The sequence below is a fragment of the Leuresthes tenuis genome, unplaced genomic scaffold, assembly GCF_036924035.1.
Source record: "Leuresthes tenuis unplaced genomic scaffold, fLeuTen1.0.hap1 SCAF_7, whole genome shotgun sequence".
NCBI classification, from domain to species: Eukaryota; Metazoa; Chordata; class Actinopteri; order Atheriniformes; family Atherinopsidae; genus Leuresthes; species Leuresthes tenuis.
The window spans coordinates 3,099,257-3,117,032 of NW_027325361.1; the positions used below are offsets into that span (position 1 = coordinate 3,099,257).

The following is a 17,776-nucleotide window of genomic DNA, read 5'->3' on the forward strand; positions in this document are numbered from 1 at the left end:
TCATTTGAGACTTGAGACTTGTTGTTGGTCCTCAAAGACTTGAGACTTGACTTGGACTCGAACACAAAGACTTGAGACTTGTTATTGGTCCTCAAAGACTTGGGACTTGACTTGGATAAAATTACTTGAGACTTGACTTGGACTTAGAAAAATTACTTCTGAACATGTCTGGGCTATAAGGGACATTTATCAAACTATGTTAAGTGCTAAAACTTGACTGTAGGACAAGAACCAACAGACAAAAAGTCTTTAAATACATTTGTTTAATTAGACATGTTGGTTTATGCTTCATCGACAAAAAGACACTGAAAAGAAAGAATTGAAAATGCAGCATCATAAATAATTGTGTCAGATCTTTATATTCCTTACCTCTTATCACAGCTTCGTTAATTATTTTTTCTTTGTAATTTGATACATGAAACCCTGCTGCAGGGTCTTAATAGTCCATGTGATGCTCACAGAAATAGTTTCCTCTTGCTCAGATCAAAGCGAGCCTGTGGTTCTGTGTATTATTACAGTACCGGGTCCTGTCCAAACAACACGAACCAGACTTGATCACAAAATAAAAGCATCCCCCACATCTTGGCCAGCCTCCCTTTTCTCTCTGAGTGACTCATAAACATTATTGAAAAATTACCCTTCAAGTAAAACAGCAGCACAGCATCATCTGAGACATCGGTGGCTTTTTGGATTATTACACCAATGTATGAGTGTCTTTTTTGATTTTGTTACAAGTAAAACAAGTGCCACCATATGAGCAGGCTGACTTTCATCATTTGTTTCCTGAAAAAACAGAAGCCGCACACTTAAAAGAATGGAAACCTGTTGCTTTCATTTCCATCACAAAGAGCATATTTGGATTGTCAACATATTTTCATCTTTTTTTGGTCCAAATTATCAGTTGACTGTCACAAAAATGACTCAAATGTCCTTTGATTCTCTCTGTTTTTGGCCTCTGTGACACTCAACACACCAAAGTAGAGCATTTACACTAAATTCGTTGTTAAAAAGAGGAAAATGGCAGCAAAAAGAACAACACAAGCCTGTTTTTGTGTCTTACTGTAAGTGATCTTTAACTGTTAACTGTGCAGCTCAGAGAAAGCAGCTTTAACTGGAGGATTAGCTCTGCAGCTGTCATGTTGATGGATTTATGGACAACTCTGGAAGAGATAAAATGACTTTTGTTCATAAGCACTTAATAGTTAATTCTCTAAGGTGTTGATCTTAGTTAGTGAAGAAGCAGCCCAACATTTTGGACTCATTCTGCATGTTACTAACCTGCTTCCTCTGCCGGATTGAAGGGGTGACCTGTGCTAACAGCTGTTTTCCTTTAGAAGCTCCTCCAGTCAGTGCGGTTACACATCGGATCGGATTAATGGCTAAATTACAATAAAACTGAGTTATTCAGCTCATGGAGACACCTTAATCTGACAAGAAATCTGATCGGATCGGGTTACTTGCGATCGAATTGAGACCCCGAGCTGCGTTCTGCGCATGCTCGAGATTTTTTCCCGCGATCGTCACCCGGAAGTCGAAGGAGACGATATTCCTGTTGTTGTCGTCAGAAAGAAAGAAACAACGCGATGGAGAATGCGCCGTTGTGCATCGTCTGTGCCATAACCAGCTCATCACAGATGGAGAGGGACGCAGCTTCATCTCGCTCTGCGTTCGCCATCTTTCTGAATGCCTGAGTTTGTTGTTGTTGGTGGTGAAGACGCCAACAGGAAGTGGCTCTATTAGCGGTAGCTGAAATGGGGACAGCGCCACCTATCGTACCGGGGTATGACATGCTTTGTGCCAGTGATTCCATTCATTCACCGCCATATATCCAAGGATAATTACCCTCAGATAAGGAGCAGAACCCAACTGTAGCTGTAATCCAGTTAATCTTGCATCATAATAGCATAATTTAGCCATTAATATGATCTGATGGCACTCATGGAACCCCACTGACTGACCACCACGTTCTTACAGGAGCCCAGAAGGTACAAACTGGAGGGCTGCATTGGGATTGGGACCCAACTCAAATCTTGCGGGAGCAGGCGGCTAAAAAAAAACCCAAAACACTGCGGGATCGGGATGTAGCCTAGCGACAGGATGTCAATAAAAGATGTGGAAAGGAAGCTCAAAGAAGGTCTTTAAGCACAAAGATTAAGCAAGTCTCTATTGTCCATGAATCTCTTTATTAACAGCCTATAAAATTACGTGTTTTCTCCTGCGGGACGGGAGAAGACACAAAATCGTACCGGGGTATGACATGCTTCAACAGGAAGTGGCTCTATTAGCGATAGCTGAAATGGGGACAGCGCCACCTATCGTACCGGGGTATGACATGTTTTGTGCCAGTGATTCCATTCATTCAGCGCCATATATCCAAGGATAATTACCCTCAGATAAGGAGCAGAACCCAACTGTAGCTGTAATCCAGTTAATCTCACCATGTAGACCCACTGAGTGTGAGTTTCTCCTTCCTACAGCCTTCCTCTTCTGCAGCTGCTGAATGCAAATGACAAGGACGACTGTTTAGATGTGTTCCACTTCCCTCGGCCCACTCACTGCACCCCGCTGCCTCTGGACATTGTGTCTGTCCTCAGCACTGTGTGTTTTGGTGTATGAACGATACTTTCTTGGGTCTATATGAGATAACGGATCGCGTTGTCGTGGGTGGGATATGAATGTGGTGGCTGGAGAGGATTTGCATGCAAACACACTGGGACACTGATCTGTTTACAGGAAAAGGTGGAGGACATCTGCTACGTCAGTTCTGTGAAACTCCAAGAATTCTGCACTGAACACAGTCAGGGTTTGCGATATTGTTTCCTTGACGGCTGCTTTGAGACTGCTTCTCACAGCTTGTGTTGTCTTAGTTTGAGGCTTTGAAGGAGCTTTCTACGCTTATAATGGAGTTATCCTCCCACTCTGCTCTTTGATGTGTTGCCATGAGAAGTCATTACAGCCTTAACTGCTAAACAAACTGCTTCATATTTACGTGTTAGAAAACAGAGTGTTAGTTAAATCTCAGTTTTAGTTTTCAGTGTTACATAAGCTTTTCCCAAAGCCTTAAAACAGAACATGTTATCAGAACATATGGGTAAATCACAGCCACTAAGCCCCCACAACAAGAAGCATACAAAATCCACTGTTGCTAAATGAGAACACTCAGTAAGAACCAGGATTAGTTTATCGTCTGTCACCGACATCTTTTCAGCTTTTCAGCTGGCCACGGTTAACAAGTTCAGCTTTAACTATAACCCCCTGAATGTTTCATTAAAATGAACAGGCACAAACAGCTGCACATGAGTAGTTTTGTGGTACCTCTTAAACTGAGGTTTATAATAATCAATAAGTGTTGATCGAGTTCAAACTAAAGTGAAATTTACTAAAAATGTGTAGAAAGGGTCCACCTTTCATCATTATTGTTCTTAATCACCTCATTATTCATACAAAAATTATTCAACCAGTTAATTTTGAGCATTTGTTGAAGTGTTATTCAGTAGATAATCGTTGTGATTCGTGGGGAAAGTGGAGGCAGGTGCACGAGAGACACCAAAAACAGTACAAACGGATAATTAAAGGCCTGGAAATGTAAATGCAAACGAAAGAGGGAACAGATGGAACAGGAACAGGCCGGGAGGGAATCCCAGGGACAAAAACTACAGTGATCGAAACAGGTTGGAGGCGATCAGACCAGGTGTGACCGAGGAGGAAACAGGAAGTCTGGAACAAAACCTGCAGGTCTTAGAAGATGTTCGACTCCAAAAACGTAGACCTTCACACTGATGGCATGTTTAGCAGTTTAAATGGGGGATAGACCCGTAAAGCACCACCACTGAGGTCCATAATACCCCAGAGAAGCTCAGCATTGATCACGTGATAGAAATTACACTTCAGTGTCACAGAATCTATGAAAAGAGTTGGTCTAAAGTGATCCTGTAACAGGTGTGAACTCATTAGTAGCTACTCCGCAGCTCACTGCTGCGTCACACAGCCTTAAAGGATTCTTCAGAGATGCAGTGTCGTAGTTTTCATGGAAATGTTGGTTGTTGAGCCGCTCTTTGCTTGGCTAAAAGCGAGATTCTATTTGTTGCAGTGCACAAAGCCAGATCACTGAGGTTTATGTTGGGAGCTTATGTGAGTGGATCACAGGGAAGCCAGACGGAGCTGAACCCAGAGGTGAGAGCGCGGCTCTGTGGGAGACTGGTTTGGTGCGTTATGCTTGGCAGGAGAACAGAGAGCAGTGCAGGGAAGGGGAGATTCAGGCTATAGATAAGCAGGCATATCTGCAGGGTAAACAGCGGTCAGAATGAGTCAGGGCAGAAGCCTACTGATGCAATATAGGAAATACTTGTTTTTAAGTCCGTGTTTCAACACGTTTAAGCAGAATCTGTTGTCGCGCAGAGCTTTGGCTCCATTCCAGCACAGCTAAGTACTCTTAAAAACACAAACTCTGCTTTCTGTGATGTCTTTCTTCTTTTAAACACAAGCCAAACTGCTGTAAAGAGCAGAAGTTAGACTAAAGCAACAAGCACGGATGTAAACGCTTGTGTAGATGGCGGTGAAATGTTAATGTAGACGGCGATAAAAGCAAAAAGGTTAAAAATGTGCAAAAGACAGAAAGGTCACAATAAAACAAAGAGCTCACCCAAAGATCAGGGTGTGAAATATACGCTCTTTCAAAGTTTCAAGACCAGTCGACCCTCAGCCTGGGTAAAAGCTCTGCCTCCGACAGAAAGCCAGCTTCCAGAGGCTAAAACACGAGATAAATGGGTACTCCATCTGCAGCCTTTTGGACCCAGCGGAAGATTTTCACCAAATTATTTGGACCAGGCAGGTTATTTCTCATTTTGGTAATATTCTGTCCATGAGAAGATGGCTTCTGAGGCCTGGTTTTGAGTCCCACTGTAAATGTAAATGTTCTTTATTTATAAAGTGCTTCACAGCAGATAATAAATAAAGAAAAAAATAAGTTAAAAAACAATACAACAACAGTAAAAGCGATAAAATGCAATAAAATCCAATAAGATAAGATAAAAGTGTCATCATACTACTGGGTATTAAAAGCCTTCTGAAATAAGTATGTTTTTAGCCCTGATTTAAAGAGGCTCAGGTCAGAAATAAGGCACATCTCGGGGGGCTTATTCCAGAGCCTGGGGGCACCCCAGGGCTTGTATTTTGACCTGGACACTTCCAGCTAAAGTTGATTTGTTGACCTCAGAGCTCTGCCAGGGTTACAGTTAAAAGCTCAGATAAATACGATGGGGTGAGGCGGTTAAGAGCTTTAAAAACAAACATTAAAAGTTTAAAATCAGTTCTATAAAGGACAGGAAGCCAATGAAGGGAGTTAAGAACAGGAGTGATGTGCACAGGTCTGTTAGTGTTGGTTAAAAGACGGGAAGGTGAAGGTGACTGAGAGAAGTCTGGGGTTAGGGTTAGGGTTAGGTCACTGTGGGACTAATAAAGGTTGATCTTATATTATCTTATCTTATTCTATCTTATCAAAGGTCCTCACAATAAAGACTGAATCTAGATTTAAGATCTCTGAGGTTGTTGGAGCCAAAAACAGTGACATGTTTTTTTGATTTGCATGAGTTTAAAAGGAGGAACTCGCATATCATCCAACCCTTTGTGTCTCAATCAAACACACATGAAGGGGAGAGTGCTACTCAGGCGAAAGGTTAAGGAGATAGCATCTAGTTGCTATGTGCAAGGAGAGTGTGGAGGAATAAAATCGTCTAAAAAGCATATTTTACTTGTCTTTATTCTTGACTTTGGGAAACTAGAAATCTCGGATCCTCTTGTCCTCGTCTGCTGATGCGAAAGCACAACAATCCCCTGCAGAATGCATGTTGGAAAGCACCACTTGTATTTAAAAAGGCCTGGAAGAAGGAGGCATAGAAGGATGTGAAGGAGTGAGCTGATGCTCCCATTTGTTTAGTGAGCTGTGGATAAGAGGCCAACTTTAATGAGAAAACTTAACACTGCAGCAGCTTGACTTCTGTGTGACTTTCTACTTTTCGAGTGTATTTACATCACAGAACTCTTGGAAGAACGGTGGGTTTGCTGGTGTGAATTCCACTGCTTCACAGCTGCTGCTCAGATCAGCCAATAACTGAAAATATCCAGTAAAGTGCAGGTGGAAACACACGATAGTCAAAGTTTAGAGAAGTTTTCTCTTCACGCAGATTGAAAGAAGATCTCAGGTGCAGCAGGGAACTCGTTGTTGTTGGAACTGTTTCAGCATTAATGGCAGCAGATATATCCGCCTCCGTGGTCTTTTTCTATGAGCTTTGCATCACATTCCTTTCTCTTATTCATGCCTTTGTTATTTATCTTTTTAGTTTGGCCTCAGGCAGCTCAGATGATGTTTTATTAGTTTTGTTTTCTGCCTGCCTCTCACCATTCACGCGTCTCTGAAGTCCTCCAGAGACTCGGGAAAGAAACAAAAGCCGTACGCTGCTCCATCAGCTCTTGTTTTATCCTGCCATGCATGCAATCCATTCAGTGACCTCGATAGATGCTGCTGATGCATAATATCTGTGGTGCAGACCTGTACCTGTGTGGCTGTATGCATGAGCTGTGCTTTCCTTTCCTTCGATGTGTTTCTTCTCTTGAAGAAGTCATTTCGTTGACTGAGGCAGGTTAAAGCAAAGTGCTGCTTACAGCAGGATTATGGGCTAATAATAAGGGAATCATCCCACAGTTTCCCATCATTTGATGAAGTGGACAAAGGAGAACTGTAACTTCCAAAGTCCAAAGTTTACTTTGTCACAGCTTTTCCTTCATTTTGCCTGCCATGCCGGGGTTGATTGCTCGTGTTGGCTGTGCACGTGTTAGCTAGCCGTGAACTAGCCAAACAGACTCAGTGGGGTGTCATGGCTAAATTACAATGAGTTATTAGGGTCATGTGGACACCTTAGTTTGACTTGCAGTCCAACGAATGGAAAGATTTAACTACTCTGAGGTGAAGAAATGACATGTGGTCGTCCTAAAAACTCGACATCCTGGGAAATAAGTCTATTGTAGATGGTTGAAGTCATGATTTAGTTGTTTTATTGCAGCTCGGTAGCTTCTGTTTTGTGGGTCTTGTCAACTTTAGCTCGAGTCAGCAGAGAAACTGTGAGGTAAGTGCTTTTGTTTGAGACTCTGCTTTTATAACTTGTGTTGTGTGCTCATGTGTTAATAATATTAGAATTGAACTATTCCAAGTGACTGAACAAGGTCAGTATTAGCATACTGGGTATCAGCCAGATGTGACTAATGCAGTTAAATATGATTTATTCCTCACTTTCATTATGAAAATCGCGCTGGGTGACAGACGCTGGTTTTATTGCCTCAACAGTCCCTGATCTCACTGTGTTGACGTTTAAAAAAACTTGGATATTGGAGGAAAGAAAGCAATGGATTGTAAATCTGGATTGACAGCCAGACGTCTACTACTTAAGAGGCATTTTTATCCCTGAACGAGCCTCTGCTCTGTTGATCACATCCAGTCTCTGAGACAGAACAACAGAATAAAACATAGCGATAAATATTGGAATAAATATTCCACCTGTGTTGACTTGTGTTGTGGCTGTTTATATGAGAATAAAATAGTTTTATTCAGTCTGCTTCGCTCAGTTTAGTTTATTGCAGGGATTGTGTTTAGATTTAGTGACCTCATTTCACATAAAAGACCTGAAACTGTTTTAATATCCGTGCACAGTTGGAGCACTCACAGTTTTAGTAAATAATGCATCTCAGAATAAACATGAGGCCGAGCTGATAACTCCTCTCCTTGACTTTAACAAGTGTGGCAGGAAATTGGCTGTTGGAAGATTTAATCTGTTGTGTTACTTTCAGAATTGCCAAGTCTGTGCAATAAAATTTCCAAGGTTTTCTTCCTGTGGGCATGCAGAGTTTGAGCTGACACAGCAGCTTTTCTGAGCATGAACCAGTGCCTTTTCAAGCTGCCACTTAGAGATATTTAATCAAAATGATGCTTGATCAGTACGCCGTGCAATTAGCTCATCTCTGTATCAGACGGAGAATGTTTTAGGTCATGGCTGTTGCACAGAACTGGCTGCGTAATATGAGAAAAGAGCAGGAACTGGGTCTCTCTGACCTGCCTGTTTTCTTTTAAGTCAGTCTGCATTTAACTCAGAATGGAAATGTGTCAAAAAAGAATTAAAAAAACACCATTTCAGCTGTGAAAAACCGTAAGAATGAGACGCAGTGATGGAGACTCTCTGCTTAAACTCATCAGTGTATTATGTCTTTCAAAATATGATGCAGCTCACTGGGAAATTAGGTGTCGTTGTAAGTCTAAGTGTCCATAATTTATACTGCGTTTGCATGCTTTGTGCTTTATGAGCCGGCAGCGGATCGGTTGGAACCAGAAAAACTGAGCACATCATTAAAAAATGATCGACTTTCACAGCAGCAAACAGAACACGTACAAAACAAGAACATTTACAGTGAAAACACACAAAGCAACTTGCACAAGCGCACCTTACAGTGCAGCCGTGGAAGCTGATTAAGTGCTGGAGCAGAAGATGAGAGCCAACTTTAAACTCTGTAGGATAGTAGGTTTATAGCCTATTTAAACCCTAATCAGTCATCCAACATGGCAAACAAGTAATTGTCTCCAACAGCTGATTAGATTTGAACAGAATCTATGAAACTTTGATCAGTCGACAGAGTTTTGTTTATTTTTGCATCAAATTTCAAGTCAAAATGAGGCGAATTTACTGGAATACAGAGAGGAGTCGGGGAGGATGTTGCCTTTTTTCCATGTCATAAAGCATTTTGTGTCGACTACGGTGTGGTTCATGGGAACCAGCCTGGGCTGAGCCCATGTGAAAAGGATGATTTCTCTAACAGGAATGAACATCAGAACTAAGAAGCGCTGCATACAAATCTGACAGTAACTGGACCAAACTGACCGCCCTAAAGTTCTAAAAGCAACCCAGGAAACCTAAAATGATTGCCTGGAGATGTTGGAGAATATGAGGACTGTGACTGATCTTAGTCCTGAGGATACCGTACACATCATAATGCCCATTTTTAAGCCGATGGAGTCCAGGCTCCTGGTTAATTTATTGCCAAATAATAAGTGAAGTTGTTTGTTTTATGCACTGAAATTTCAATTTCATGTGGAGCTACAAAAACGTGTCATTGGGGTGAGTGTGTTGTATGATAACCAAGTGTAATAACCACAGGTTGCTGCCTGGTAACCATAAGCCTGACTGGCAGAACGTGCTGTTATTCCTGAACTAAAACTCTCTTACCTGCACCTGCTGCCATGTCAGGTGGATTTAAGAGGAGGCTTTTGATGTAGTATATATCTGAAACTTTGTCTAAGACGGCACAATTTAATCCTGAACTCTCCAACGCCACTAATGATACCACATCTGTAGAAATGATGGAGATCCAGCTGTTATTTGGGGACCTACCTCCAGTCAGGCCATTCTGACCACTGACAGGTGACAACATATTGGTGGGATATATCAGACAGTCAGCGAACGCTCTGTCCTTGAAGCTGATATGTTGGAAGCAGAAAAACAGGCGAGCGTAACGCGTGACATGGGGCCAAACTGTGATGGCTGTACAGCTGAGTCATAGCCTCCCCACAGTTGGAGCTTTGGCCGATGTCACAGTGGTCAGGACCTCAGAAAAGTGACCCAAGGATGGGCAGCCAAGGCTCATTATTGCACATGGGCAATGAAAGCCGGCATCTGGGCGCACCTTAAGATGTCTGGAGGACCTGAGCCAGGTGGTCATAAAGTTCTGGCTGATCAGAGTCTCTACAGAAGCTGCTGCTGATGCCTTTATAGATTTCCAGTGAATGCAGAGAGATGATACTTAACAATTGTTGTTCTTGAACATGATTTTCATGCTACAACGAGCTAATGCAGACATCGAAAGCCCGCTCTGGCACGGCCACATTATTCTATCGATCCCTTGTAACTGTGCGATTGTGGATGTGTGTGTTGCCTCTTAGCTTTTGATTTATAGCAGCAGGCAGGGATTTATCAAAGAAAAAAAATGAGCTAGGCTTTCTAAAATGAGCCCATTTCATTACTCAAACATCACATCGCAGCTCTCTGCATTGTAGACTCAGCCTGTTAGCAGGAGGAGATTATTAATAGAGTTAGCAAAGTGTTCGGGAGCGTAGGTCGAGTCAGTGCTGCTTTATCCCGCCTGTCAAAAGTTAATGAATGTCAGGGACACTGGCTTGGTTGAACCTGTTTATTTGTGCACCACTTGTGCAGCCTTCACAGAAACACTTTGCCGGGTTAAATGGTACCAAGTCTGGGTATTTTTGTCCCGCTCTAACTGCACCACTGATGTTAAAGCCACTGGATGACTCCTGAATCATCTGCTCCAAAGCTTAAGTCTCCTTCTCTACACTCACCGGCCACTTTACTAGCTACAGCTTGCTTTTAAAAGGTTGGACCCCCGTTTGCCTTCAGAACCGCCTTAATTCTTTGTGGCATACTTTCAACAAGGTGTTAGAAACATTCCTCAGAGGCTTTGGTCCATATCTGCAGCATCATGCAGCTGCTGCAGATGTGTCGGCTGCACATCTGTGATGCCGATCTCCTGTTCCACCACATCCCAAAGCTGCTCTGTTGGACTGAGATCCGGTGACTCTGGAGGCCGTTGGAGTTCAGGGAACTCATTGATATGAGCCTTGTGACGGGGTGCATTATCCTGCTGGATGTGGCCATCAGGAGATGAGTGCACTGTGCTCAGAAAGGGATACTAATGGCCCCAAAATACCCCCCACACCATTACACCCCCACACCAGCCTGAACCGTTGATGCCAGGCAGGATGGAGCCATGCTTTCATGTTGTTTCCATCACATTCTGACCCGACCATCAGGATTTGAACACCCTCCAGGGTCCGTCTCTCTGCCGCTGGCGCCACAGATCCAGCCCTCCTCACCTGTCCAAATGCTGCCCCCCCCCAACAAACCACAGCATAACAGAGAACACGCCACACAACAGATGTTGAAGGACCCCGGTCTTCTCAGGAAGTAAAGACGACTCTGTCCTTTACGGTGGATGCTGTCTGTGTTCACGGTTCGGTCCGGTTTCTCATCCCAGCAGGTACTTATCGGTCCTGACCTCCACCTCAGAGCCAAGGAGATGGGGTCTCTTCCTCCTGAAGTCCACCACCAGCTCCTTGGTCTTGGAGGTGTTGAGCTGCAGCTGGTTAGACCTGCACCATCGCACCAAGTCCTCCACCAGGCCCCTGTACTCCGTCTGCTGTCCATCTGCAATGATATGAAGCTTAAAGGCTGACCTAAAATCCTTCACTGTTTCCTGGACCCGAACGGTTCAGTTAAACTTAGAGATGTTTTTCGATTTGTCCTTGAGAAGTCTGATATCATCTGGAATTAAAAGTCGACTATAATTGATGAGTTGTGCTGCAGAGTTTTGATTTGGCAGTAAAGTTTTGACCCCTACACTTTTAACGATCCAATCTTTTGTGTCTATGCGCTGTTTTTTCCACTGTGGCACACCTGCTGCGTCATTCCTGATAAAAATTCATCTAAAACAGACAAAACCTCTGTTTCTGACCACTTTTAGAGGCTGAAAAGTGAAAATCCAAACCGCTATGAACAGTGTTTTCTCTGTTGTCACTGACAAGTGACGTTCCCTCTAAATGTGGTAAATTGCGAGTTAAAACAGGATAGAAAACCTCTTGACACACAAGATGAAGAGGTTTGCTTCTGGCACTATTTTGAGTCTGATCTATTCTGCCGTTCGGCAGTATTCATGTCAGGCTCGCCTCCCTCACTTCAACATCTCATCCATCTGATGCGTCTTCACCTGGATGCTTGGCAGCAGTTGAGAGACGGTGGATAGAGACGTATCTGAGCCGTCATCTCTGCGCTGCCGGGGGATTTGTCAGCTAAGCCAGTCGGCTAAGCTCCCTTTCATTGACTCTCAGCTGAGCCTCACTTCTCTGGCAGTCAGTAGTGTTGTTTGGGTCTTAGTCTGAAAATCGCCCCGTGAACAACACCATATTCTCTGCTTCAGATGTCAGGGACTTTATTTTTATCTGGAATTGGGAGTCGGGGGTTAAAAGGAGGGCTAACAAGGAGATGAAAGGAGAGATAAATAAGAGGTTGTTGAAAACTGCAGCCGGAAGGGAGCGGTCAGTTTTCCTCCAGTAATTGATGAAGCTTTCCTCTTCTCAACTGCTGACAGACACCCTTGAATTGTCAGTGACTCTCTAATTCATAGCGTACAAGCTTGACTTAATCCTGAGTAGTTCCTGTGTAAGGATACACATAATTATCTGGTCTGAGTCACTCATTTGACCTCAGCAAATGTAGCTGTGTAAAGGTAGCCCCAGACTGTGGCCGTTTGGTGCATTAAGCTGCCATTTCTGACAAAATGAGCCTTCCCCCACCTCCAAATCATAATAATGAGACACGGGAGCGGTTTTATCTGGGCTATCATCTGCTCGTGTGCAGTCAGTAAGCAGCCTGGGCCTTTGAACCTTCGCCTCATCTTTCATGAGAAAAGGGCTTTCAAAATCCTCCTCTGATGATGATGAAGTCTCAATTTTCTGATGAAGACGGACTCAGTCTGAAAAGGCAAAGACCCGTTCTCTTTGACAGAAAGTTTGTAAGGCTGAGATGTTGCAGAGAGGAACGCCTTGTTGTGTTTAGCCAACTTTGAACATTTCAATTCAATTCAATTTTATTTATATAGCGCCAGATTACAACAATTGTCATCTCAAGGCACTTAAGTAATAAAGTCTAATTCAAGCCAAGTGGAATTCAATTCATTGTAATCATAATCCTATTAATTCATATGGAGCCAATTCAAAAATAATATCCTAGCTAAGGAAACCAACAGATTGGACCGAAACTTGTCTTCAGTCCAATCTCCCGTCCTGAGCCTGAGGGACTGTGGAAAGGAACGACTCCCTTTAACAGGAAGAACCAGAACCAGGAAGGGTGGCCATCCGCCTCGACCAGCTGAGGTTTGAGAGGACAGATAAGAGGGAAAAGAGGGGGGAAAAACACCATAACGCCATTCAAAGGATAACATAACATTTAAGGCTCGTAAAAAGCAGCAAAAGCATCACAGCACCTATGCGTGCACAGAACTGCTGATTGAATTGCAGGATGTAGTGATACTGGGAAGCTCCGTTGGTTTGTGATGATTTTAGAGCCTTTAGAGCCTGCGTTGTGATGCTGCCAAGCTTTTCGTTGTGGACCAACATCGTCCTTCCATCGCTGAAACTGGCCCCCTGGTTGAGGTTTAACCCACTCTGGTGACTGAGCTTCACACTGTGCTGAGCTCAGCGTCACATTAACTGATGATTAAAGCAGAATGGATCCAAAAACATGGAGCGCAAACATGTTATTAATTATTATTCCCTCACACCACATGGAAATATGCAACATGCTCCATCATTTCTGTTCTAAATAAGCTGTTATTATCTTATTAGCTCCTATTTGCTAATTCAAATCATTGCACAATGACAGATAAATAAGTTTATGAATAAAAGAACAAACATGTTGTGATATATTCATATATTTTAAGGCATGCACTCATTTCTCGGAGCGTATTTTTGCACTGCTGCTTATCAGAAATCAGGCAGAAACTGTGTGATTGAATGAGTCACTGGATGTAGCTGGAGTCTGCTGAGCATGGCTCACAAAGAGCACCGTCCGTACCACAGGACCTTAGCTGGTCTGGTTTCCAGAGAAAAGGCCAAAACAAATACCACAGAAAATGTCAGGCAGTGTAGATGGATGATAGATGATATCTCGGATTACAACTACACAAACAAATGCACGTTAAAGCACTCAGACACACATCTTGGCAGAAGCAGCAGGATCATTTGCATAATCTTCCTCTAATTTCTTGCTCTTGCCTGGTTGTCCGTTGCCTCAGTGTGATAAATTACTCCAAGCATCATACGCCGAGGCTCTTATTACGGCACTAATCACCCAATTACAGAGCTGTTCCGCCTGAGGTATTCTGCAGTAACTTGACATTTTAAGTTCACTGTATTAAGTGACACAATAAGAGGCTTCAGAGTGTTATTGTATCAGAATCCAGTCACACGCTGTCGTGTTTATTTTGAAAATGACCTGTATCCCAGTTGGAGTTTGCATGAGTCGACTTTAAGCACCGAGGCTTTTCACAATGAACATTTAAGAGAACATACTGTGTTTTCCCCCTTTTCTTTAGTTAGTTTTAGAGCTTTTTGCACAGTCGCAAAGTCCAAAATCCATTTTGAAGAGTTCCTGCATTAAAAAGACGGAACAAGTTACCTCCAATCCATTATTTTAGACTTTCTTAAAGACTTTCCTTAAAGGGACAGCCGCTGAGACAAAACCTTTGAGAGGAGAATCATGTCCAAACGGCACCATTTACCCCAAAAATTATACCTGACTATGTATACATGAAGTACAAGAGGCAACACCCATCGAGTATAGCCTGATATATGAGTGTAGTCAGAGAGTAGCGATATGTTCAAGCTTTTAAAAAGTGCCGTTAACAGGGAAACGCAGGGATTATCGGGCTGGTATCTCCCCCTGCCAGGGATTGATGAGAGTTTTCACCCTTTTAATGATGTAATGTCAGTGTGTCGCTGATATTCATTTTTGTCTTTAAAAGAACTGTGTGAATGAATTGATAAATGGTGCAGTATGTTTAAACTGTGCTCGTGGCGTAAAAGAACAGACAGAGACTTAGTTTGCTTGTCATAGTTAATGCATTAATCGCAATGCGATTAATTTTAAAAAAGAGTTAATTATTTTTGATCGCGATTAATCGCGGCCTTGTCAATTGGCTTAATAAATAGGAGAAAAGTCACTAAGAGTTCAGAGTTCGGAATCCGATGTGTTTAATGACTGCAGTTTTTTATTCATTTAACTGTCATTAGGCCCTTTCTGTTTGTTGTCTACCACCTCTTCAGTTTTAAGACCACATTGTTGTGGCATTTTATGTGCTTTTTTAAACAGACAAGTGGGTCAACAATGCACTTTTTTATTTGAAATAAAAGATAAAAGACATTTCTGCTTTGTATTTATTTAATTCTAACTCTGTAGTTTTAGTATAGAGATTAATCGCGTGTTAACTATGGAAAAAATGTGATTAATCGCGATCAGAAAATAATCGTTTGACAGCCCGAGTCCTTTTGCATTATTCACTTGTTTTAACCTGGAAGCCCACTTTCCAGATTAACAATGAGACTGCGAGCCATACTCTGAATCCCTCCTTTGAGACTGAGATATTCCTTCATGGCAGTGCTGGAGGCACACTGAGGCAGCTTTGCAGGAAGAAAATAATACAAAATTGAAGCCTGTGACTATGACACCTGCTCACTGTGTGGAAGCTGAATGCTCAGGGACAGGGTGAGCATGATGTTGCTGTTGACCAAGCTTATAAAGGGAAGGGAACAGGGTTTATGTGCTGAAGACTAAACTTTGATGCAGTGTTCAAAGTTTGTTGGGACGAGGTTGTTTATTTTCTGTGAATTTGTGACGGAAAAAGATAGAAACACGACAGCTCTGAGCATCGATCTTCTTTTTAATATGACCATTTCCACAGCTATTGTCTCCACGTTTTCATCTCTCCAACAGAGATCTTTTGTCTATCTGCAGTGCACCCCCCCCCCCCCCCCCCAAGGTTATTGCTTATTATCTGTTTTGCGCTCTCATTTTCTTGCCTCTTCTTTTTTTTTACCTATATTGTTCATCTCTTCGCTGTTATTTTTTTTATCTAAAACCTTCCCAAATGGTAGTTTTCTCATCAAAATGTAGCTCCTGTTTCTCTCCTCTGTGCACTTGAATGGGCTTAACTTCACCTAACAAAACAACACAAACTCTATGGAGAAACCTGTTGTTGCTATTCTATTCTAAAATACAATTACCACTCTATTTTTCAGGGATTTAGTTGCTTTTCTTTACATTGAAGCAAACATAAAACTGTGTTTATTTTCTCCACTTTAAGTATCCGACAGAAACAAGCCAGGTGTCTATTTTGCATCTTAAATACATAATTTTTCATAATTGTGGCCAAGCTCGGTTAGTTTTGTCTTATGTCTTGTGGTTTTCTTTTTCATTCCTAAACATTTCTCATCTATTTTACTCTTTTTCAGGATATTCTATGTTTCACACGACTCCCAGGATCTGAAGATCTTCAGCTATATTGCCAGAGATGGACAGAGCAATGTCTTCCGCTGCAATGTCTTTAAATCCAAGAAGAAGGTGAGACACAGACGATCTTTTATGTGTCATACATACAGATGGGAATCGAGAACCGGCTCCCAGTTGTTTGATTCCGTGGAATCGTTAATCCGCCTGCCTAACGATCCAGTTAATAGGTTCTGCTAACGTCTGACGCAGATCACGTCATGTGCATGCTTCGTATTTTGGTTCAGAATGCTCCAAAGGTTGGTTATATTTCACCAAAAAGGACAATACTGGGGCCAGTTGCAACATGTGCAGAGCTTTGATCACATCAAAGGTGGGAAATACCTCCAAATACCCCCCTGGGGGGTGGTTCAAACCTGCATTCAAAGCTTGAGAGCCCTGTAACGTAAAACTTCCAGGTCCTGTTGATTGTAAGAATGTTAGCGACATACTGTATGAATAATTTCCATCTGATATCAACATTTAGTTGAGGAGGACTGCGAGAGTGAGGCAGGCTCAGAGGGAGGATCCTGGGTAGCTGGAGCAACCCCTTCCATCGAGGCAGGGAAAAGTAAAATGACAAAAAATAGAGGCGAAAATAGATAAAATGTTGGTGCGTACTTGAAATTAAAGTGTTACTGCAACCAAAGCCCACATAACTGGATGAGAATCGATAAGAGAATCGATAAGAGAATCGATAAGCGATATCGATAGTTATCGATTGCTAAATTCTTAACAATTCCCATCCCGAGTCATGCAGATACATTCAAGGTGTAGCATCTCTTCACACACACATCTATCCCATGACTGAGCTTACTCTGGATGTCAGATTTAAATATTTTATTCTTTCCAGTAAGACATTTTCAACAGATTCGATTAGCAGTGATCACCGATTCTTTCACATTACAGATAATAGAGATTTTCTTCCTACATCTGAGGCGCTCCTTCTTGATCGGATGAATAAAGCAGGCCACAAGAAAAAATATATAAATGCATTTTATAAGACATGAAAACTGTTTAAAACGAGTCACTCATGTTCTTTTTGTTTAGAGTGAGGACACATATATCAGCTGTTTGTGGTCATTACATAGACACCAGCTGGTTTTTAACATTTTAACATTTAATCCAACTTGTTATCCTTTTGAAAATGCAATCCTGTGTTCTCCAACAGGCTCTGAGGTCAGTGTAAAGCATCCCTTGGTCTTTGTTGATTAGACAGACTGATATTTAGGAGAAAACAGCGATAAAGTTGACTTTATCTCACAGTTTGATTTGCAAAACAAAATGAAACTTGCAGCAGTTGCAGTGGTCACAAAGAGGGACAGATGTTGTTGTGTTTTCATGTTGCAGCTCTTTCTATCTCATCAAACTGTGTCCCTGTATGATGGAGAAAGTCCAACACTGAAGTGTCATCACCAATATTTCCACAGCCTGTTAGTGGAGTCCCGTATGAAGCGATCCGTCTTCTCCGAGCTCACGTTAATGTCTCTGTCACATTGTGACAGCCTCCAATAACCAGATGCAGCCATTTCTCCTGCTTGCACTGTGCGTCTGTCACCGCTGAGGTCTGAGGAACATGTTTCAGGCTCTTTTTGGGTTGGATATGTTGCTGCAGAGAAATGAGC

At 42.4% G+C, this 17,776-nt stretch overlaps 3 protein-coding genes across 3 annotated transcripts in view; 1 reads left to right on the forward strand and 2 right to left on the reverse strand.

Annotated features, from left to right (window-relative positions):
* pycr3 (pyrroline-5-carboxylate reductase 3) overlaps positions 1–17,776 on the reverse strand; it is a 404,375-nt gene that overhangs the window by 265,013 nt on the left and 121,586 nt on the right. The gene's annotated exons all lie outside the window — the stretch shown is intronic.
* Positions 1–17,776, reverse strand: part of LOC140311520 (GDP-L-fucose synthase-like) — a 344,973-nt gene that overhangs the window by 191,272 nt on the left and 135,925 nt on the right. The window lies entirely within an intron of this gene.
* nos1apa (nitric oxide synthase 1 (neuronal) adaptor protein a) overlaps positions 1–17,776 on the forward strand; it is a 166,905-nt gene that overhangs the window by 70,668 nt on the left and 78,461 nt on the right. The window contains exon 5 of the mRNA XM_072388897.1: positions 16,118–16,226. Coding sequence (XP_072244998.1) covers positions 16,118–16,226 — 109 coding nt within the window. The remainder of the gene's footprint in view (positions 1–16,117; positions 16,227–17,776) is intronic.